Raw genomic sequence first — 23,405 nt, forward strand, 5'->3', positions numbered from 1 at the left:
TTGGCCTTTGACAATACTAGTATATGTTTAAAAACAGAAAAATTACTAGAACAATATTTTGTATGCTGCAATATATAATACATGTGTTGTATAATTACGTTAAATTTCAACAATAACCTTGGTTTGGTTTCCATTGTTTGAATTTATTGGGTAATATTTGACCATCGTAGAATTCAATTTGCTAGTGCAGAATCTGAAACAGAAGTGTGGTTTGTATATTCTTTTCGGGTGCTCTCGAATCTTTCGTGTATTTTTCTTGACATATATATAAAATTGGCTGGTGTGACCCTTAGGACTTTTCTCTTCCTTGAAATTAATGTTCTGTGTAATATTAATAGCTTTCCTTTGGTCACATATACCAAACGTGTTTCCGTCATTTTCTTCTTTTTCTTTTTCCAAGCACAAGTGGTTTCTAGCTAACTTTTTTAGGTTTTACGTTGTATGAAAATAATTGGCTGCCTTTGGTCACATGATTACAGTAGATTTTGTGTGATTCGGTTTCAAATCCATTTAATCTATGTTGTACCTTTATTATACATTTTAATTTACTTTTAAATACTACTTTTTTATTTTGGTTTTATTCGCTTTTTAATGTCAAAGATAAGAAAGTTAAACGCAAAAAATTCCTAGATTCCATTTGTGTTTGCGTTTACCATATGCATATTTTTCTTAATTTGACAATCTACTTAGATTTTGTGTCTTCATTTGATGTTGATGATAATGCATTATTTGTGGGTGGTGAAACTGGTGATGTAAACGACTACTCGAAGGCTTATATATGGTGGGCTGCTAAAGTCTAAATTTGTTGGGTCTATGCGTCATGTCGTCGGAAGATTTTGACAAGAACTCTATAATTGTTACTACATATACGTAACTCTCCTCACTCACGTGTCCTTTTTCTCTTGTTTTTTTCCATATTTCCACCCCAAGAAAATAAAAATTCAGAGATCTTTAAGAGATTTTTAACAAGCCAATTGGGACCAAATGGAGACAATTTCATGCATGTGGGTTAAATCGTATATTTCAGAGAGATTAGACAGCTAGTATTGTTTTATCTGCAGTGAGTATATTAAGTCGCTATACGCGATGATCTCGTTAGATATATATTTTTCCCTGTTTTAGTTTCAACGATAAGTATTGCCTCAGTGACCTCAGTCCTGCCAGCAGAAAACGACACCGTTCATATTCGATTTCGTTATTAATTGTCTTTGTATCAGACTGTTTTTGTTTGTTAGTACGGATTGATGATCTGATAATAGTTTGATTCAATTCTAATACCCTTTTGCTTGAAAGCAAAATCTATCTTATATAGTATGTGGTTTGTTGTGATTTGTGAACGTACTTTGTTCTCTCTTTAGAATTGGATTATGAATTTTATTCGCTCTTGCATTATATGGATATTACTAGCATTATATATGCCAATTCTAAATGTTAGGATATATATAAGAGATATTATAATATTATCAGAACCAATAATTCTAGTGAGATAAAACCTCCACTTTAAAGTCATTACCTCATTATATATACAAAGCGATCATGAGGGACTTGAGTAAAAAGAAGAGGGCACCGTTTAGGAGTGTAGGTGAAGAACGTGGCGGACACGAGGATGATCTTATTTTCAAATTTAGGAAAAAGATAGCTATTGGTGAATGGCGATGTTGATTATTCGTTTGTCTTTTAGCGGGTGACGACAACCTAGAGATTTTTTTTGTAAGGTCATTGAGGAGTTATATTGGTCTTCTTAATATTATAATGACAATTATTATGAAAGATTTTTATGGACATTTCATCGAAACATGTTTAAGGGTTTGGATTTACACGAATCATAATATGTTTACTAAAAATTTCCTAAGACAAATGTTTTGTAAGTTATTAATCTAACTTTTTTTTAAGTATTGAGAATTTGGTTATAGTTTTACGATTACAGGAAAGTTCGATTAGAATTTAGGAACACTTATGGTTTTTAGTTATTTTTAATCTGTTATAAACTGTAGAAAAGAGAAAAAAAATTGTTTGTCGGTCGCTGGATATCAATGGATTTTGCGTTCTACGAAATATTATTATTCTCTTTGACAAAACAAAAACCATATTCTATACATAAGTATCAAAATATAATTTTTCCAACCTTATTCAAATATTTATTTGGGTATCGCATATTCATATTTGGAGGAGTTTTGATTTGTATTGTCCGTTTTTGACATGATATAATGTATTATATCGTACGTGTTTTATATGGTAACTGAAAAAGTTTGTTTTCTACTCTTGTTGTGCAGAAAGGGGAAGAAATATGATTGGAGATAACTTGGATACAATATACGAATCTTCTGGATCACCTACTGTAATTTGACAAAACCTGATAATAAAATATAGTCCTTGAAATCTTAAAATGTGCGAGTTCGCATGGATTGATGTATGAATGGACGATTACTTTTTCTAAAAACTCCTTACTATTCTTCTATAAATATTTTCATCTTCGTTTTGTTTCTTTGTCGGGTTTTGACATCAGCAATATAACATCTCTTATTTCAAAATATCTTGAATACTTAAGACTTTAAGAGTGGATATGTATATAGAGATAAATTTTACACAATTGTCAACAAATTTAACGTATACCAATATACTATATATAAACTGACAATTTAGATTTATTCTTCTAACTTTCCATAGATAGAGATAGCTTACGTGGAATAATACATGATATCTATCGTCGTTAGTTGAAATAGTTGACATAAAGAAGAACCTTCATCTGTTGTTCGAGAGAAATGCCTTCATACGAGAGGGAAAAAAAAAGAATAAGAAAAAAGAAAAAAAAAAATTATGCCTCCAGATTTGACCCATTTTGGCTATAAAAGGATTCTCCAGATATGGACCTTACTCATCCTCTCCATTAAACTCAATCAAAGAGTTTCTGTTTTCCTTGTAAAAGATGAAGTTCTCTGCTTCTTCGGCTTCTACTTCATTCACATGGACAATCTTAATCACATTGGGATGTCTTATGCTTCGCGCGTCTTTGTCCGATGCTCAGCTTACTCCTACCTTTTACGACACTTCATGTCCTAACGTCACGAACATCATAAGAGATACCATTGTCAACGAGTTAAGGTCAGACCCTCGTATCGCTGCGAGCATCCTTCGCCTTCACTTTCACGACTGCTTTGTTAATGTAAGAATTCACTTTTCATACATCTATAGCGTTACGAATTACTGTGGTTCATCTTATAAATATTAATATGTTAGTGTAAAAAGTAGATAAAAACAAAAGTAGATAACAAATATTCTTAGTCATCAGCACACGCAAACTGTCTTAGTTAATACTCTTTTCACGTATGTTAGATGCCATATGTTTGCTTTTCCTATAGAATTAATACTTATCTCTCGTCGACAATGATGTTACTGGTTACTTATTAATTTCTTGCACAAGGATGATTTCCAAAACGTTTATGTAGTGGGATTCACGAAGATGAATTATTAGTGTTACAGTAGTTAGGAAAAGTATATGGTGCCGTACCAAGTACGTCAGAAATATAACATCCATCAATCATTTTTGTTTTTTGGTTTGTTGTTGAAGGATAAATATATAAGACTTTCCAAACATCATTATATTAATGGATAGAAATCTTCATTCATTACTTGCTTTAGAGGAATACATGGCTTTAATGGATGACAAAAAAGAAAGTTTTATGCTAAATTGTTACCTTTGACAGATAAAAAAAGCTATGGATGTAATATATTGACTAATAATTTGTTAAAAAATATTTTGGACTTTTAAAAGGGTTGTGACGCATCGATCTTGCTGGACAACACGACATCATTCCGCACAGAGAAAGATGCGCTTGGAAACGCGAATTCGGCTAGGGGATTTCCCGTGATAGATAGAATGAAAGCCGCAATAGAGAGGGCGTGCCCAAGAACCGTTTCATGCGCAGATGTGCTCACCATTGCAGCTCAGCAATCTGTCACTCTGGTATGCTCTATCGTTCCATCTTTCATTACAAACTTTTTTTCAACGTTATATATCAAGTAGTGACTTTACATATATCAAACATGACGGAAAATCAAAATCTGGGATATTTTTAGTTTTTTGGAACGTCACAATCTTTATTTAGTGTCAAATTTTCACCTATATATGAAAAGTATTCAAAATTATTTGGGAAATATTCAAAACGCGTGGTCCCGTTAAGAAAATTTGATAGCCAGTATGTCTCATTACTTGGATTTACCTGGTTAGGCAGGACTACGTTTTTCGTTAGCCAAAAAGAATAATTTTTCATTTTTTTCCAACAAACAGTGAAGCTTAAAACAACTTCCTTTTGAGTGAAACAATTAATGATTTTATAATACATATTTTTCTTTTCCTCTTTGAGTATTCCAGTGGTTATTTGAATATAATGGTATTGAACTATAGGCAGGAGGTCCTTCTTGGAGGGTACCTTTGGGGAGAAGAGACAGCTTACAAGCATTTCTGGAACTCGCTAATAATAATCTTCCTGGTCCATTTGACACACTTCAAACACTCAAAAAAAGCTTTAGTAATGTTGGCCTCGACCGTCCTTCTGATCTTGTTGCTCTCTCCGGTAATTAACAAAAGGATATTACACACCAATTGATATAATTGCAATTAGCGAGTTAATCTCTGATCTAATCATGGTCTTTCTTTGGTTTAGGTGGTCACACATTTGGTAAAAATCAATGTCGATTTATTAGAGACAGATTATACAACTTCACCAACACCGGTTTACCCGACCCTACTCTCAACGCTACTTACCTCCAAACCCTTCGTGGACTATGTCCCCAAAATGGCAATCTAAGTGCCTTGGTGGATTTTGATCTGCGTACGCCTACGGTTTTCGACAACAAATATTACGTGAATCTGAAAGAACAAAAAGGTCTTCTCCAGACCGATCAAGAGTTGTTCTCTAGCCCCGATGCAACTGACACAATCCCCTTAGTGAGAGCATATGCTGATGGCACACAAACATTCTTCAATGCATTTGTGGAGGCAATGAATAGGATGGGAAACATTACACCTCTTACAGGAACTCAAGGACAAATCAGGTTGAATTGTAGGGTGGTGAATTCCAACTCTCTACTCCATGATGTGGTGGAGATTGTTGACTTTGTTAGCTCCATGTGATAATTGTTTACTAAATATGTATGTGGCTACAAGAATACATATCAATAAATAAAAATGTCAAGATTTTACTTGAGAATATTTAATTTCAATCTCTCTTTTTCTAGATTTTTCTAAAACATATATATCACTACATGTTCTCACGTGCATGTTGTCATCGAATTAATTCATTTCAACAAAAACACATGTCACTAAAATATAGATTATTTATAGGATTCGTCATACAACTCGATATCAACGTAGCGATAAGTATGTAAACCTCTATTTCTTCTCTACAAGCCACTACCCTGGCATTAATGATGCCTAACAACGTTGAAAATTACATAGAGATCGAAAGTGACAGCTAATCACATGATTGAGGCTGTAGCCAGAGGTCGAGTTGCTGCGGCTGAGAATTTTCTGCTAAGTCCCCGAGTAGAGAGAGAGTAGTTGAAGCAAAGGTTAAAACTTTATGTTAAAAGCAAATTAAGGTTAAAAGTGTAAATAAATCTTAGAAAATATCTTATTTTTATTATACTGTATAATGACCATGTTAATACAGAAAATATGACCATGTGTTTGGTTTTTATTAGAAAATATCTGAGTTTTATCTGACTGTATAATGACCATGTTTATCAAAAAAATACAGAAAATGTGAGAAAGTTTGAGGTTACCAAGTATGAATACCCCAAAAGAAGAAAGCCTCCAAGTTAGACACGTTTTGTCTATAAAAGGATTCTTTAAGATATGGATCTTATTCATCTTCTCTGTGGTAAACCAAATCACATCGTTTTCTTTTTTCTTTCAAAAAATGCATCGCTCTTCCACTTCTTCTTCTTCTACTTCGTTTACTTGGACAGCCTTAATCACATTGGGATGTCTTATGCTATATGCCTCTTTGTCCGATGCTCAACTTACCCCTACCTTTTATGACAGTTCGTGCCCAAACGTAACCAACATCGTACGAGATACCATTGTCAACGAGTTAAGGTCAGACCCTCGTATTGCCGCGAGCATCCTTCGTCTTCACTTCCACGACTGCTTTGTGAATGTAAGATATTTACTTTTTCACATATCTATCACGTTGCTAACTATGTATGTATATGTATCATGTTAATGATTTTCTAATAGTTTTATTCATATTATCTTATTGCAGTTATTATTTGAATTTTATAATATCACCATTTAAATGAGATTGTATATAAACATTTCAATAGTTTAGTTTATTCAAGATATATTATTTGTACTGCGTAAAATTTGGTTTTTATGGATTACAAAAAAAAATACTAAATATATGTTTACATCATACTGGTGGTAAAAATTCAACTTTATATTTATGAGTGTAATACACTGACTAACATCTTTTTCAAAACCAAAAAATATACACTGACTAACGATTTGGCAAATGGTACTTTGGACTTTTTAAAGGGTTGTGATGCATCAATCTTGTTAGACAACACGACATCGTTTCGAACAGAGAAAGATGCATTCGGAAACGCAAATTCGGCTCGGGGATTTCCTGTGATTGATAGAATGAAAGCCGCAGTGGAGAGGGCATGCCCAAGAACGGTGTCATGCGCGGATATGCTAACCATCGCAGCTCAACAATCTGTCACTTTGGTATATGCTCCACTTTGTCATTCTTTTTTTATATTACTTTTTACAATAATGAAAAGTAAATGAATTTTACAAATTAAACACGACAACTTGACTTTGTAAATAAATTAATTTTTTTCTTGTTTTAGAAGGTCGCACTTAAATTTTCGTATCAACCTTTCAACCATATATGACCAAGGAATTCAAACTTATTTTAGGAAAATATTCAAAACGCGTGGTCCCCTTAAGAAAATTTGATAGGTCGTTTACTTTTATTGAAAAAAAAAAAAGATCTCATCACAATAATATAATTGGTAAGACTACGTTTTATGTTAACCAAAAAAAAAAGTTTTTTATATATTTTCATACTTTTCAAGAAAATATTGGAAATTAAGAAAACCCCTTCCTTTGAGTATATCATCTATGAAATTATATAACATGTTTCTCTTTACGCATTAAAATTTCTGAATGATATCATAGGCGGGAGGTCCTTCTTGGAGAGTTCCTTTGGGGAGAAGAGACAGCTTACAAGCATTTTTGCAACTCGCTAATGCAAATCTTCCTGGTCCATCCTCCACACTTCAAGTACTTAAAGATAGATTTAGAAATGTTGGCCTCGACCGTCCTTCTGATCTCGTTGCGCTCTCTGGTAGTAATTAAAAAAAGGTCAAACAACAATTCATATGTAGTTGTAATCAGCTGAGTTTGTTATTAATTTGATCTTATGGTCTTTCTTATGTTTAGGTGGCCACACATTTGGTAAAAATCAGTGCCGGTTTATTATAAACAGACTATACAACTTTAGCAACACCGGTTTACCCGACCCTACTCTCAACACTACTTACCTCCAAACTCTTCGTGGATTGTGTCCTCGTAATGGTAACCAAAGTGCCTTGGTGGATTTTGATCTGCGTACTCCTACCGTATTCGACAACAAATACTATGTTAACCTTGGTGAGCGAAAAGGTCTTATCCAGAGCGACCAAGAGTTGTTCTCTAGTCCCAATGCAACTGACACAATCCCTTTGGTGAGATCATATGCTAATAGCACACAAACCTTCTTCAATGCGTTTGTGGAGGCGATGAATAGGATGGGAAATATCACACCTCTCACAGGAACTCAAGGACAAATCAGATTGAATTGTAGGGTGGTGAATTCCAACTCTATACTCCAAGATGTGGTTGAAATTGTTGACTTTGTTAGCTCTATGTGATCGATCGAGAATATATAGTTGACTAAAAATATGTGGCTTACAAGAAAAAAAAAAAATATATATATATATATATATATATGTCAAAACAATAAATCGCTCTCAAATGATAAACTTGATGAGCAGGTGAAGATCTCTATCAGCGTGTGGAGCATCTCAGTAGCTTTCTGTTTTCATTTTTATATATGTTTGTTTTTTTTCAGCCTTTGAAGGTGTTTCTTTAGTCAGTCTAAACTTGGTTTTGGATATACTTTCCTAATAAAAATGATTAAAAGTTCTATGTAACTGATAGTATTTTATTATAAATCTTTCTTATCTAATCTTATATTTCAGATTAGTTAGGCAGCTAATCACGGTTAATAATATTTATTTTCAACGACAATTATTGCCTTAGCCATGCTAGCAGAAAACGACACCGTTCCTACTCGATCTCGTTACTTAATTGTCTTTGTAATAATGAAGTAATATCACTTATTAGCTAACTATGGACTGTTTACCAAAAAAAAAAAACAAGAAAAGAAAGCCAACTATGGACTATGGGAATTGGAGATTGTGTAGCCGGGGCCTAACCAGGAAGTCACACATTGATTTACGTTTCTTTCGGTTCCGTACGAATACGATCAGGTAACCACAAATCTATCTTATTATATAAAACTTGATTATCAAATATATAAAACTTTGTTTTTATATTAGCTATTCACAAAATTGTATTACATGCCAGTTTGTATTAATAAAATATTGACAGTTATTGATACTAACTTTATTAAAAGTATTTTAAAAAGAATTATGTAAACATTCTTAATCTATTTTAAAAAGAAAACCAGTATAAGTAAAAAAAATGAAAAAGAAATTTGTTTATATATTCATTAGAAAACATTAAAAGTATTTTAAAATTTATTAAATCACTAACCTAATTTTGTGGGAAACATTCATTTGATTTGTTTATTCTCTTATTTTTCAAAACAAAACTAAACTTAACAAAAAATATATATATTAAATTTTTGTTGTAAGTAAAAACTAAAAACTATCATTTAGGAGTAAATAAAATTTAAGTTTGTTTTTAATTTTTTTAAATTCACTTGACAACAAAAGGTTTAGTTTTATTAAAATATTAGGAGATAGTTAAAATATGAAAATATTTTAATTACATAACTTAAAGTGTATTTTAGTATTATGCATAAATTCTTCTTTTAGTTTTTGGGATTATTAATTCTATCTCTGATTTTTCTTTTTTTATTCCTTATAATTTTCAAGATAACATAAAAAATACTTGAAGAAAAATAATGAACTTATATGAATTTTCATTTAATTTGTGATAATGTTAGTATAGTTAAACTAACTTAGGTTGGACATGCAGTAGAAATATTACGTATTAAATTACAATAAATGAAAAAAAAAATATTTAAGATAATTTTAGTCTTTCAAATATGAAATATATTTATCTTCATTTATTTTATTTTTGCTAATTATGTTTTATTATTGTTCAGTTATTTTGATATGAAAATTATAAGTCTTATCCATTGGATCCGCTAACCAAGGAATCAAACCTAAGGTTTTTGATCCATTTGGGTTAATGTGGTCATTTGTCGAGAAGATAGAGTTGTTTCCCGCCCTAGGATTGGAAGTAACATGGTGGATCCATAATCAAAACTTTGAGGGACATGAAATAATCTCTCTAATGTGCAAAAGAAAATGTTGTAAGCATGTGCGGCTTACTTATATGATTTGGAGAACATTCGTGATTTTTATATATTTTTCATCCAATTTCCTATATCTTTTCATAAATTGACATTCTCCCATTTATGTTTCTTCTACAGGCTTTGTTGAGAATAAAAAAGCTAATTTTTTTTTATAACAAAAACAATTTCCAAGTATCGTCAAAAAAAAAAAAAACAATTTCCAAGTATTTGATGCTCATCCATCCGTAAGTGGCAGACTAAGTGTGGTAAGTAATCCAAGAAAAAATTATAATTTTTTTTTGTTGCTTCCTCCTTTCTTATCCATCTCTTCTCACATAATTGGGTTTGCTGGTTGGTTATTTTCACCGGGAACATATGAATGAAATTTTGTAAGAAGTTCAAGTAGTTTAATTTCTTTATCAATCCTAGCTATTTTTGTTAAATAAGGTTTAGCTTATTTGTGTTTTAAAAATTAAACTTATTTTGAACGTTAATGCTGATGTTCATGCTTCTTTTGGGTTTACCACTCCTGAGACACTAATTGAGTTGGACATTGTTGATGTTAACTCGTCTTTAGCGGCAGCTACGAAGGCCAAATTGGTAGAACTAAGAAATATCACCCAAGTGGAAGCTCACCGAGGAATCAAAGCTAAGCTTTTAGACTCATTTGGGTTCATATGGTCATTTGCCGAGAAGATGGAGTTCCAACTTCATTCTTGAAACGTCCACTTCTCTTTCCTGCTCTAGGATAGAAAGTAGAATGGTGCATCCGTTGTCGGAACTTTGAGGGATATGCATGGAGAAATAATATCTAACGTTCAAAAGAAAATGTTACAAACATTTAAGACGTACTTGGATGATTTGAAGAAGGTTAGTGATTTTTATATATTTTTCATCCAATTTTATATATCTTTTCATAAATTGACATTTTCCCTTTTATGTTTTTTTCTGTAGTCTTTGTTGAGACTAAGAAGCTAATTTTTTTAATAACAAACACTACAAAAAAACAGGTATGTTGTTTCATTTATTTTGTATATTTTCATTACTTATAAATGATATAAAGGAATTTTACATCACTTATAAAAATGAGACTCACATTGTTGATGCAAATAATTAACATCAATTTATCTGAAGTATTTTTCTCTTTGTATCAGTTGTTATAATCGATATAAATAATGTGTCAATTACCAACAAATGATACTACGTTTCCTATCAATTTGTAAAAGTGATGTAATGTAACTATTTGTGTTGGTTGTAATAATTGATGTCAATTATTTATATCACTTATAAATAATTGGTGTCAATTTTTAAATCACTTATGAACAATTGATGTTAATTTTTTATATCACTTATGAATAATTGATGTCAATTTTTTATATCAATTATGAATAATTGATGTTAAAATTAGTATCAATTTTGAAAAATGATTTAATGGTTGTATCATTCACAATAACCGATTTAATATTTGTATCATTTCAAATATCTGATTTAAAATATTACCATCACTTGTATATAAGTTATGTGAAATTTATATTAGTTTAAATAATTGATTATAAAAATTATAAAACAAATAGTAGTATATTCCTAGTATCATCGGGATTTGGGTTTGGTTCAATACCAATTGGGTATAGAAATTTTTAAAACAAAGAGTAGTATATTGCTATTATCATCGGGATTTGGGTTTTGTTGAATACCAATTGGTTATAGAAATTGAAACCCGTCGGTTAACCAACTATCAAAATTCCGGTTCTTCGAAATCGGAACTAGTGCGCTGAATATTCCGGTTGAAACCAATTTGATAAATCGGCATATATCCCAAAAGATTTAAATGGCAATTTTCATAATAATTCCTAGATAAATTGGATTTCTCTCTTTCTTTTGTATAGTTGTTTGTTCGTTCTCCAATACTGTTTCTTACCGGCTGAGAGAGGTACGTGCGGTGTCGTCTTTTAAATTTTCCCTGTCGAATCTCTTTCTCTCATAGTAAAAAGTAAATTCCTAGTTTTTCTACCCCTTGAATCAACCAATTTTAGCAGTTATTTTCTCTTTGGGGCGTGATTTATATAGAGAAGCGGAGAATCTGATTTTTTTTTTTTTGTCTTTTGAGTGGTCGTAGGAAAAACAAATAATGTCGATGCCTATATGCGATGCAAAATCCTATCATGGCTTCATGTTAAGGGACTGGAATGTCCGAATATCGCACGTGTATAAAAAAAACTAATTGTCTTGCAGATGAGTTAGCAAACTATACTTATTCTCTTCATTTAGGTTTTAATGCACTCGAGGCTGTTGTGTCGATTTTGTCGGATGATACCAAATTGCCAATGGTACCGCGTTTCTGTTGTGACTTAATTTGATTTTTTTCTCAATAAGAAACTGATATATGACTTCGTTCTAATTGTAAAATTGAAACCCTAACCACTTATTTGTAAACCCAAACTAATATATAACTTCGTTATAATTATAAAATCAAAATCCTAATCACCTCATTTGTAAACTTAAACCGACATATAATTTCGTTCTAATTGTAAAATCTAAACTCTAACCACCTCATTTGTAAATCCAAACCAACATATAATTTCGAATTAATTATAAAATCTAACCATAATTCTCATTTATAAACTCAAACCGATATATAGCCTCGTTTAGTTGTAAAATCTAAAATAAGGCAATATTTAATTTTTCTTAATTAAAAATAGACAAAATTTATTTCCCTAATTTGATTTAGTTTTTATTTAATTTTGATTTGTTTTTAAATAAAACGATAGATAAAATATTCTGATTGGTTGAGAGATGAGGAGGTGAATACAATAAGTCTTACACCCTAAAATTCATCTCTATATATAATCAAATATAAAGTTTAGAGAAAAGAAAATAAGAAAATAGAAATAATCATAAATAGCTAAATAGAAATATTCCTAATAATTTAGTCTGGTGTGACAAATAAATAGGGTTCTTCCAAACCGCTGCACGGTGTTTCTTATCTCTCTCCGATCTCTATTCCTCTTCTATTTTTTTGGTTTTCTCCCTATCAAATCTTAATTACTAACCTCATAGTCAGAAGTACATTCATATGTTTTTCCGAATCGATCTTCGTGTAAAGTAATTGATCTTCCGTAAGAAGAAAAATAATGTCGGCGGGTGTAATAATCACTGAGCAGCCTCCAGAAACCATAACATGGATAGAGAAAACGGCACGTATGGTTACAGTAAAGGGGCCGGAGCTTGAGAAGTTGATCATGGAGCTTAATATGGACAATACAATATTCAGTTTTCTGAGGAACTCAGACCACCCTTGTCACGCATTGTACCAGCAAAAGCTTGCTGAATACCGTTTTCAGAACCAAGGAGGTGGATCTCAGGAGCTTGTATGTGATGCAAAATCCCACCTTGAGCCTCTTCTTCCCTTAAAGGAGCCTTTCACTCTTTATGATGCGCTTGTTGTTTCTTATTCAGGGGTATTAAAACCATCCAACGGTGCTATGGTAGACTCCCTTCTTGATGGTTTTTTCAACAGTCTCCAATTAGAGAAGCTGGAGGAAGGTGTGGAGACTGCTGTGATTGATTTGCATGCTTTTGTTAATGGTCTTGACTATTTTCTCACATGGACGATGCTGTGCCACCACCTGGACCCCTCTCAATGATGATGCAATGGCCAATGCAGCCTAAACTACCTGATGCTTCATCTACTCATGAGTGTCTAGGCCATGCAGAAACCGTTCTGGGGCCTCTTCCTATAAGGATCACACTCAAGGAGCTTGGTATTATTAAGCTCACATCCCAGTTTGTGGCGCGGTATGGGAAACGTTTTCGCCAAGCTTTGATGATGAGAGTGGCTATGAACCCTCTGTTTGAGTTTATGTTTTTCCGCCCCTCTTTCAAGAAGCCAATGCCTATGAACCCTCCGTTTGATTTTCTGGATCCAACTGAGATAAGGTTCAATATTTTCACTGTGCTTGTTGATGCGTATTCCAGAGTACTAGTGTCTTCCAAAAAGATGAAGAAGAGTGATGCTTGTTCGAGGGCCGTTCTTGAGGGCTTTTTCAACTGTCTTCAATTGCAGAGGCTGGAGGAAGGAGTTGAGAGTACTTTGATTGATTTGCATGGTTTTGTGGCTGGTGTTGACTGTTTTGCTCACATGGACGTTGCTGACTATTCTGCTACCATGCCACCACCTGAACCCCTTTCAGTGATGATGAACCGGTTAACACAACAAACTCAGCCTGATCTGCTTTTGCAGCTTCCATTGGGATCTCAGCTTGCTAATCACGGTCTTGGTAAGCGATATGAATGTACAGGCGATACTTCTTTCCGTGCTCCTACTCGAAGAAGCCTAACATTTAGAGTCCCTGCTATGGGGATCACACTCAAGGAGCTTGGTATTATTAAGCTGACAGCACAGTTTGTGGCGCGGTATAGCTCTGAATTTTCGCGTGCTTTAGAGAAGATAGCATCGTTTGAGTTCTTGGATCCTTACGATAGCCGTTTCGATTTTTACTTGGGGCTGTTTACTGCGTATATAAAAGTGTTAAAGTCTTCTATCAAGCTCAAGGAGCCTGATGTTTGTATGTTGTCGACCGTGCTTGAGGGTTTTCACCAACGTCTTCGATTATGGGAGCTGCACAAGGGAGTGGAGGAGATAGCTATGATTGATTTGCATGCTTTTGTGGGTGGGGTTGACTGTTTTGCTCACATGGAAGATAAAGACTATTCTGCTATCATGGATCCACCTGAACGCACGTCGATGATGATTAACCAGCTAACACAAAGGCAGCCACCTACTCATCATGAGTGTGTAGGTGATGCCGCACAATCTGATCAGGAGGCTCAATCCTCAAGGGAGCAGCGTTTAAGACGTGGATATGTTTTCCATATGCATTTGGTGCTAAGATCACGCTCAAGGAGCTTGGTATTATGAAGTTCACAGCTCTGTATGTGGCGCGTTATGGGATGCATTTTTGTCACGATTTGATGAAGGAAGTGGTTATGAAACCTCAGTTTAAGTTTATGGAGCCAACTAATAGCATGTTCAGTTTATATAGTGTGATTGTTGATGCGTATTCAAGAGTATTAGAGCCTTCTGATGATGCTTGTACGACGACTGTTCTTGAGGACTTTTTCTGCCGCCTTAGATTGGAGAAGCTGGAGGGAGAAGAAGAAGCTATGATCGACGAAGCTATGATTGATTTGCATGCATTTGTGAGTGGTGTTGACTATTTTGCTGTTCTGGAGGATGCTGACTATTCTGCTTTAGTGCCACCACCTCATGGTCAGTTTGCAGACGCTTCAATGGGGATGATGCCACGACCCGAGGGACCAGAGGCAAAGAGACAAAAGCTTGAAGCTTGACGACAACACAACAAAAATAGTGTGAAATAACACAGAACTTTTAAATTTTTACCTAATTCAATTGCTGTAAGTTACATGTCTGTGTTCTAGACAAAATCTTAAAACATACATTTTAAGAAATCGAGGGTAGAAAGGGATTTAGGATTGTTTCCACTTTAACCTCTCTTGCAGATTGTTTCTTTCATATGCTTTGCCATCTTTGATAGAGCTAAAAGAAAGCAAATAAATAACCCGAAAGATCATGATTGTTCAGTATATACCAAAATGGAGGTCCTGTTAGAGGGGATTTTGGCATGAGCAAACATTTTTCTAAAGAATGGGTTGAAACTTCAATACTCAACTTGTGCAGAGTAACCCACGAACTTGAAACCAATTTAAAACAAAACTACAGCGTTCAAAAATCAACTGAAAAATCTCTTGAAGACACAGATCTTAGTCTTGGGCTACATCTCCAAGAACTTGTTCATGTTTGTTCCATAAACCTACGCATTGCTTTGTTTGGAGTTTGGTTCATGGAACTGTTTTCTCTGGCGCAGCTTGACAGAAAATTACCACAGCATCAACATTCCTTCTGACTTGTTCACTTCGGTTTCTGTTGCTTTGTTGGGAATAATAATTCTCTAATTTGCTCTTCTGCCTTGTCTTCTGATATTGCCTGCATGAGTTTTGATTGGCATGAAGTGTTATTACAACATATTACTCTGTTAATACACACAGTTTCTCAGATATCATAGATCAGGAACAAGATTTTAGAATATCAAAGTAGAGAACCAATTTACCCTTGTCGAGAATGCAAACCGCAATGATTCAATTTTAGCTCCTGAGCAAAGCCTGAGGTCAAAACCCAATGAATCTATCCCAATCAACTTCACTTCCTGCAAAAATAAATAATTTACAGCCTGATTAGATTTTCATACACAACTTGAACCTATAGAAATTTCCTGTTGAGTTTCAGTTCGTAACTAGAGCTTCTAGAGTTAAGTTGCAGCTAATTTACCTCTGCTTGAACACCGTTATGTCTCCAACACAGAGATTTGAGGGCTTCAGTTAGTTTGTCACCAGATTCTTCTAAACGGCTTATGATTTCAGCTGATGCATGAGCAATAGCATCAGGTTGTGCTTTTCTGACATCTTCCACCTCAACTTCAGTCTGTTCCCAAAAGTTAAATGACGCTAGTAAGCATAAGCTTGCAATAAAAAGAAGAGTCTAGATAAGAAGTGAAACTTGAAAACGAAAACGAAAACGAGAACGAGAACGAGAACCAAGAAACTAGCAGAATATGAAACAAAGCAAGAACAAGCGTAACACAGTTTTCCAGATATGCGGCAATGGTTAGATAGAAGAGAAAGATATTTCGCAAGAAAATGAACAAATTTCCATATAGCATAGTTGAGAAAATTATTGCAAACCTGATCCCCTTGTGCTGTAATAAGCTGAATTCGTATCATCTCCAGCTTGTAAAATGCCACCACATTTCTTGGTTTTTCACCCTCCGATGAACCTATCTCAGATTCTTCACCACCTGCCTTACTAATATCTGCAAGTTTCTCTTCTAAGTTTTCTGCATCCTTGTTTCCGCTCGTAATTGTAGAATTGCTCTCAGCAAGTCTCTTTTGGATATCTGAATAATCTTCCACTAAGATATGACTCAAAAGTCCCTGGATAGCAAGACCAGCAGATGGCTGATCCATCCAATCAACAGGATCATTCGAAGCAACCTAGATTTAACAAAAACAAATGTGTTAAAAGTTAACCTCAGTCATTCTATTTTAGCCTCTGGAGTTTAAAATGGTCTTGCATAGAATGACAACATTTTTATTAGAATTTGAGACTATAAGTTAACCTCAGTCATTCTCTTTGCAAAGAACATGGGATGACAACTCCTCATTGTTTCCAAATTTGCCCAGTCTCCAAGCGATTCATCGGAATCGGAATCATCCTCATCATCATCGTCGTCTTCATCTTCATCCTCTAGAACAGCAACCCATTCCTGAAGCCAAGAATATGGTTCCTAGTGAAGCATGCTAAGACATGGCAAAAGTATTCCTCTCATAGACTTCCTTAGTAATAGTGACTTATATAAAAGATGAAATAAAATTTGTTAAACCTCCTCATCTTCGTCATCTTCTGTATCCTCACTGTCATCTTCTCCTTCATTCTCATCATCATCAGTTTCATAGTCACTATCAGATAGACCCATCAGCTCCATTTCCTTGATCATCTCCATTGTATCAAAACCTACTATTACTTGCTGCAATGCATCCACAACATCTTAAAGGTTAGTACAGATTAAGGTAGAGAAAAACCTACACAGAACAGTATAGTCAGCTATAACCAATAGAAACATATCCCTAAAAGGCTGCTTGTTGACCCATGTGTGTGCGTTTAGATTCAAAATAATGGTGATTAACGAAAAAAATGAAAAACGTCACAAGATAGCTGCATTAGCTAATATAACAGAAGAAAAAAAGAAACAGATCTCTCATCCGACAAAGCTTGGATTCAAAACACTTGGAATATACCCCGTTTCGCTATACATATAATGTAAGTAGGATATGCATAACATACCACATAATTATTTTCAGAAGTAACAGACTGCATGACATCCTCATCTTCCTTTACTTGAAAGTATAAATCTGCAGAGCATTTTGGTAATTCAGTTTAATTTGATGGTGTTAGGTAGATTAAATCATGACAGGGAACTAAAATTTCTCTTACTTCCATTCTGATCTGTTATATATGGTATATCAGGCCAGAGAATATTCTCATGAACTCCATCACCAATTGAACCTGTAAGCATCAGGGTTCCTTTATTGTTCACCTGAACAAGACACACTACGGGAAATGTTAGATGCACAAAAAAGGATCATGAACAAAAAATAAAGACAGGAAAACAGAAAATGAAGGAACATATTTCCATAAACACATATATGAAGATGAATATTTGAAGCAACCCATAATAAAAGCAAGCAAACTACTAAACTAACTAACATGTGACCACAACAACAACGCATGTAACATAAGCCATTGGTCCAAACAACGTTTTCACAAAAAAAGATAGCTTCTGCTGATTGAAAAGACGCAATATAACACCTCAATGATGGTTCTAGTAGTTTCTGCAGGTGAAAGCCTGAAATCTCCGGCATTCTGTGGCAAGGAGGCACTGATTTCTTCTGAAGGATGATACCTTGATTTGCCAGTTTGATTTTCTGGATCTGAAGCTGAATCTACGTACTCTGCTGTGGCTTGAATTCGATTCTTCCTTGGGAGTTTTTTTTTTAAATAGTCACCTTTGTACTTCAGAAGTCCACTCCTAGTAAAGTGCATATAAGTCAATTAATTTGTTTTACCACAAATATGAATTTGAGAATTTGAAATATCTAAGCAAAAATTCAAAAGAATCGATCTTTGAGACTTTGACTGGTTCCAAGGTTCACAGACAAAGTATCTAACGTAGTACTAAATTTAACATTCAAAGTTAACAAGAAACATAACTGCATTACTACCAAGTATCTATAAACTAAAGATAAGCTATTTAAAAACAAACCCAACCCGTGAAAGTAATATCTAATTCAATGACGGAGCAAAGTCAATTTACCCATCAATATGGTTTAGACGTTGAGGCTGAAAAACGCGGCGAGAAGCATAATGGAAGCAACTTCCTCCTTCTTCCGAGGTCGAATTAGAACGATACTCTGCAAAGTAATACAAAGCTCTCATAAACAATAAAAAGAGGACATTCGAATAACATAAGATGAACAGAGAGAGGGAAATAGAGATTACGGAGAAACGCCGTCGAGGAGCAAAATCCGGTGGAGAGACGTACGGCCATAACCGACTCAATCATCGGTAATACTACTGTTATCTCTAACCTCTCGCTCTCTATCTCTGAGTTCTGAGCTCAGAAGCTGAAGAAGAAGAAGGATTTGCAGATTAGCCTATCTATTTGGTGAATTTTTCATTACCAGTGATAACGTGTCATACTCTCATTGGTCTACACCCAACAAGATATTGTCTTAAAAAGTGCAACTTTCACAATCATCAAAACGCTGCGTTTTACTCTGTAATGTGTTGTTTAAAATTTAGTTTCTCATCTGTCACCAATAGTCACCACAAGAGCAAACACCAAACCGGAACACATGAAATCTATTGGTGTCTCTGATGATGATCTCACGAGAAGTTATCTGTGAGATGAGCTTTGCTGCAACATGACAATCTCCACAAATCCTAAGATTCTTCGTTATTCTTATGGCGTTATTACTGTCTTCTTCCACTGTGTTCATGAGAGCAAACACAATGGCTAACTTCTCACTGTGAACAGCTAAATGCGTCTCTTTATCTTCTTCCTCTACATCGTGAAGTGCTGATTCTGAATCAGGAACATAACCTAACTCTTTCATTTTCTTTACAAAAACATCCAGCTCTCTGTATATCTCGTCGGACTGCGGGTGTGTCCTGTCGCCTACTAAGAATGTATGAATTTCTCCATTGACCTCAACGTTGCTTGATCCGGGATTTTTCTTTAACCCTTTTCTCTTCATTATATGTCTGATGTTTGTCACTTCTTCCCATCTTCCAGCCTTTGCGTATATGTTAGAAAGCAATACGTAGTAACCCGATTGCTCTGGTGCTAACTGGAAAAGTTTATCAGCTGCTAGTAGACCGATGTCTGTATCAGAATGCACCCTGCAAGCTCCTAATAGGGCTCCCCAAACTCTCTCATTTGGTTCCAGTGAAATTTCTTGTATGAATTTGTAAGCTTCTTTCACTTTCCCGGCTCGGCCAAGAAGATCCACCATACAAGCCAAATGCTCTAACCTAGGAGTGATCTTGTAATGATCTGTCATGAGTTTGAAATAACTCCGACCTTCTTCTAGTAAACCTGCGTGGCTACAAGCAGCGAGCGTTGTGACAAACGCAATTGAATCAGGGACGAGACCCGAATCTTGCATTTTCGAAAACAATGCCACTGCGTCACAGCCTTTCCCGCTGAATCCATAAGCTGAAATCATAGCTGTCCAAGACACAATATCACGTGACTTCATGTTCTCAAACACATCTCTCTCTCTGTCTAGACATCCACATTTGGCATACATATCGATCAGTGCATTCTCTAACAACAGATTTGGTATTAGCTTCTTCCTCTCAATGTATCCATGGATTTTCTTACCAAGAGACAGAGCAGATGTATCTCCACAAGCAGGTAAAACACTTGTGATTGAGACTGCATCAGGTTCGAACCCATCAGCCCCCATTCGGGAATACAACTCCACGGCTTCAACAGGCATCGCGTTTTTCATATACACACCGATCATCACATTCCACGAAACCAAACTCTTTTCCCCCATTTTGAAAAACATATCTTTAACATATTTAACGTTTTCAGGAGTTGTATTGCTCACTGCAGCTAACAGACTAGCCATCGTGCCAGCATCATGGCTTATCTTCACAGACTCCATTTCCTTACAAACTTGCAAAGCATCATCAAATCTCTGATTTTGCGCATAACCAGCAACTAACGAGTTCCAAGAGACCACATCTCTTCTTGACATCTCATCAAGTACAAGCCTTGCTTCAGATAAAGATCCACACTTTCCATACATAGAAACTAAACCATTCCCAACAAACAAAGTCGAAGAGAGCCCAACTCTTGTAGCAGACCCATGAATCTTCTTGCCAATGACAATATCCCCAGAGCAAGAACACGCCTTTAAAACACACGGGAAAGTGTAATGATCAGGTCTAACATTACATCCACACATCTTCCCAAACACTTGAATACCTTCACGGTAAAAGCCGTTATTCACATAGCTTCTGATCATAACATTAACGATGATTACGTTTCTCTCAGGAATTTCTTCGAACACCTTACGTGCTGATGCTACATCTTTTAGAGAAGCATAAGCTCTCATAAGTTTAACACCCAAAGACGAATTGTAGCGTAAATCTTCCATAATGATCCTGGAGTGGACTGTTCTAAGTGTTCTGAGATCTGGGTAAGTGTCAAGTACCTGACCAAGCACGAAAGCTGTCTCCTGTGGTGAATCCTGATCGAGTTCCAATTTGGGTAGGGAAGAAGATACTTTTCGTGATTGAAATTTTCTGAATTTCGGAAAATGGAGAAGACGGAGATCGACATTGATGCGTTTCATGAGCTTTGAAATCGAACCTCATCACTATGAGTATCATCAACGCCACTAGCAATTCTAACGGTAAGTTCGGTAACGATGTGTGTAAGCCGGTTCTAAAGGTTAAACCATCAAATATAGTTAAACCGGATCAGACCGGTCTCACATGGCCAATTGGGTTTTAACTTTTAAAATTTGATGTTTTGACAGCGTAAATCTACAGTATATGAGTCATTAAAACTTGATTTAGATAAAGTCATCTTTGAGCTTTGTAATATGTTATATGTCTCATTATATTTTTACTAAGTATGTTTAAGATTTTTCAAGGATTGTTTTACTTTAAGATATACATGGTCTTTTAATTAAAATCTAAGACTTTTGTTGTGTAGATAAAATTATTGTCTCTCTTCTTGGTACTTATTGAAATCAAAGATTCAATCTTTAACAACTATTTCAACAATTTTATTTAACTAGTTTTACTTTTCCTAGAGATGTCATATGTTCCATTTAAAAAATTAAATATTTTGTGAATATATTTAAAGAAGAGTTTTATGATTTAACTTTTATATGCAATATTCACAAGAAATTATTTTTTACAAAGTTTTGAACTTACTTGCTTTATATGCAATATTTGGTCGGTGTTATTATTTATAGCTCAGTTTGGGAACATTATTTTTTTTAACTACCGATGTGGGATACAACTTTTTGAGTTTTTTTTTTTTTTTTGCTGTTAGTGTTTTCTATTACCATACATGTTGGGCCTTAATTGGATTTGGGTCTATTATTAAAAAAAGGTGTAATTATTTGAAAACTAGTAAAGCTAAATAATAACAATTGTATAACAAAATCAATTTATCATGAAACTGAGTAAATTCTTATTTTTTAAACTAAAATTTTCGTTAGACATATATTTGGTCATAGTCAAAACTTACTATGTTTTAGAAAGAGTGTTATTTTAACTTTTTTTTACATAAATTAGGAAAAATTAAATAAACTAATTTCATTTCTACTCTATATTAATACATTAAATACTACATTCTATCTCTTTGTGAAACAAGATAAAACATTAAAAAATGATTCTTTTTTTTAAAAGGGATTTTACATCGCCCTGCAACACTGTAAATTAGATGTATTTGCATCTCTTTCGTGCTACATACATTTTCAGTTTGCTTTTATCATATACAACCACCATTCTTTTTTTGGTTATTATTTTTCTGCAAATGGTAGGAAAACACTCTCAAGGGGCGATAGCGAGAGGAGCTAGTAGGGAGGATTAAATAGCGGAGGTGATGATGATACAAGGAGGGGTTTTTCGGCAAGGGTACATGAGACGCCAGACGAAACATTGGTTTGGCATCTGATCCATAAATACAGAGGAAGGCCCTTGACCTGCGATGCAAGTCTTCATCTCCAAATCAGGGTCAGACACTACAGCAACAGCTTTATGGATATCTAGTTCAAGGTTGAGACTATAATGCCGCCAAGTGGAAAACTTAGTTCGAATAAGATTATGGATCTGTGTATCGAAAAGTATATGATGGTTACGTTGCTTGCGTATGATTATGAACGAACCTAATAAAACGTGTGTGTTGCGTGAATATGATTACGTTTTGTCGATCTAACAGATCTTGTTTCTTTCTTGTGATACCCACACATTCATGAATTTATGAACTTGATTGTTCTCTTTTTATCCAACCATCTATTTATAACAATTATATGAACTTACTGATGATATTGATACTCGGGGAAAACATGTATTTGGAAACTAAGTTTAAGGTACCATATAACTTTGCTGCTCTGAAATGCCCTGTTTTGCTAGTTGCTACCATGTCTTAATCCAAACACTTACCATATTTAATTATTTATCCTCATTTCTCTCCCTTTTGTTTTCTTTTTTTTTTTTTTTTTTTGGCCAGGGAGGAGATGCATTTGAACAACTGGTAACCTTAATCATGTACTTCTATCTATACTTATATCCCAATTATATAACTCCCTGTCAATTATAACAATGCATGTAACCTGTGTCGATTCATTGGTTTCTGATATGTTGATCTCTATCAGTCTCATTAGAGCAGTCATTAAACGACCACGAGTGAAGAAGCATTTGGGCATTATTAATCCAAAGATTCATGAATCTGTGGGTTTACATGTTCAAGTTTGATCTCTGCAAACCCCATCTCTTTTTCACCACAACTTGGAAAAAGCATATTATTCTTGCTTGTGTTTAAAGGTATAGTAAATATTTATCGATACCTTTTCTTTGTCATCACAAGTTGTACACCGTACTTTAAAATGAATGTTTCATGCCATTTACAAGTTGTAGACCATTTA

At 34.4% G+C, this 23,405-nt stretch overlaps 4 protein-coding genes and 1 pseudogene across 7 annotated transcripts; 3 read left to right on the forward strand and 2 right to left on the reverse strand.

Annotated features, from left to right (window-relative positions):
• The first annotated feature begins 2,721 nt into the window (after positions 1–2,721).
• Positions 2,722–5,210, forward strand: LOC104791140 (peroxidase 34). The gene is made up of 4 exons (XM_010516954.3): positions 2,722–3,163; positions 3,773–3,964; positions 4,406–4,574; positions 4,665–5,210. The coding sequence occupies exons 1-4, from the start codon at positions 2,927–2,929 to the stop codon at positions 5,132–5,134; spliced, it is 1,068 nt and encodes a 355-aa protein (XP_010515256.1). The 5' UTR covers positions 2,722–2,926; the 3' UTR covers positions 5,135–5,210.
• Positions 5,211–5,827: 617 nt separating this feature from the next.
• LOC104791139 (peroxidase 34) lies at positions 5,828–8,202 on the forward strand. 2 transcript variants are annotated; one of them, XM_019246747.2, is made up of 4 exons: positions 5,828–6,161; positions 6,539–6,730; positions 7,187–7,355; positions 7,451–8,202. In XM_019246747.2, exons 1-4 carry the CDS (start codon positions 5,922–5,924, stop codon positions 7,918–7,920), a joined length of 1,071 nt encoding a protein of 356 aa, XP_019102292.1. In that variant the 5' UTR covers positions 5,828–5,921; the 3' UTR covers positions 7,921–8,202. The 2 variants fall into 2 exon arrangements, with proteins under 2 accessions (XP_019102292.1, XP_087309255.1); XM_087453129.1 differs by having other exon boundaries at positions 5,831–6,161; positions 7,187–7,372; positions 7,451–7,582.
• A 4,525-nt stretch (positions 8,203–12,727) lies between these two features.
• Positions 12,728–14,945, forward strand: LOC147942664 (uncharacterized; annotated as a pseudogene).
• Positions 14,946–15,172: 227 nt separating this feature from the next.
• Positions 15,173–21,181, reverse strand: LOC104791143 (uncharacterized protein At3g49140). Of its 3 annotated transcripts, none has more exons than XR_015559096.1 (11): positions 18,730–21,181; positions 18,545–18,641; positions 18,040–18,259; positions 17,665–17,767; positions 17,515–17,582; positions 17,054–17,197; positions 16,790–16,970; positions 16,356–16,664; positions 15,943–16,095; positions 15,725–15,820; positions 15,173–15,600 (listed from the first exon to the last, which is right to left on the reverse strand). XR_015559096.1 is itself a non-coding variant. In XM_010516958.3 (11 exons), exons 1-11 carry the CDS (start codon positions 18,791–18,793, stop codon positions 15,526–15,528), a joined length of 1,476 nt encoding a protein of 491 aa, XP_010515260.2. In that variant the 5' UTR covers positions 18,794–21,181; the 3' UTR covers positions 15,173–15,525. The 3 variants fall into 3 exon arrangements, 2 of the variants coding, with proteins under 2 accessions (XP_010515260.2, XP_087309246.1); XM_010516958.3 differs by having other exon boundaries at positions 16,790–16,936; XM_087453120.1 differs by lacking the exons at positions 18,545–18,641; positions 18,730–21,181 and having other exon boundaries at positions 16,790–16,936; positions 17,665–17,781; positions 18,040–18,179.
• Positions 18,985–21,098, reverse strand: LOC104791142 (putative pentatricopeptide repeat-containing protein At3g49142). The gene has a single exon (XM_010516957.3). The coding sequence runs from the start codon at positions 21,096–21,098 to the stop codon at positions 19,044–19,046; it is 2,055 nt and encodes a 684-aa protein (XP_010515259.2). The 3' UTR covers positions 18,985–19,043.
• Positions 21,182–23,405: the final 2,224 nt, after the last annotated feature.

Source organism: Camelina sativa, chromosome 6 (assembly GCF_030686135.1).
Source record: "Camelina sativa cultivar CO46 ecotype springtype chromosome 6, ASM3068613v1".
Lineage (NCBI taxonomy): Eukaryota > Viridiplantae > Streptophyta > Magnoliopsida > Brassicales > Brassicaceae > Camelina > Camelina sativa.

Bases quoted from the DNA above. Each gene is read 5' to 3' on its own strand.
- LOC104791142 (XM_010516957.3), bottom strand. From the start codon at position 21,098: ATGAAACGCATCAATGTCGATCTCCGTCTTCTCCATTTTCCGAAATTC.
- LOC104791139 (XM_019246747.2), top strand. From the start codon at position 5,922: ATGCATCGCTCTTCCACTTCTTCTTCTTCTACTTCGTTTACTTGGACA. The intron at 6,731-7,186 runs GTATATGCTCCA...ATGATATCATAG, and splicing joins CTCAACAATCTGTCACTTTG to GCGGGAGGTCCTTCTTGGAG. The intron at 7,356-7,450 runs GTAGTAATTAAA...TCTTATGTTTAG, and splicing joins TGATCTCGTTGCGCTCTCTG to GTGGCCACACATTTGGTAAA.
- LOC104791140 (XM_010516954.3), top strand. From the start codon at position 2,927: ATGAAGTTCTCTGCTTCTTCGGCTTCTACTTCATTCACATGGACAATC. The intron at 3,164-3,772 runs GTAAGAATTCAC...GACTTTTAAAAG, and splicing joins TTCACGACTGCTTTGTTAAT to GGTTGTGACGCATCGATCTT. The intron at 3,965-4,405 runs GTATGCTCTATC...ATTGAACTATAG, and splicing joins CTCAGCAATCTGTCACTCTG to GCAGGAGGTCCTTCTTGGAG.
- LOC104791143 (XM_010516958.3), bottom strand. From the start codon at position 18,793: ATGATTGAGTCGGTTATGGCCGTACGTCTCTCCACCGGATTTTGCTCC. The intron at 17,583-17,664 runs GTAAGAGAAATT...AATGCTCTGCAG, and splicing joins TATAACAGATCAGAATGGAA to ATTTATACTTTCAAGTAAAG. The intron at 16,096-16,355 runs GTTTGCAATAAT...TTTTGGGAACAG, and splicing joins TTACAGCACAAGGGGATCAG to ACTGAAGTTGAGGTGGAAGA.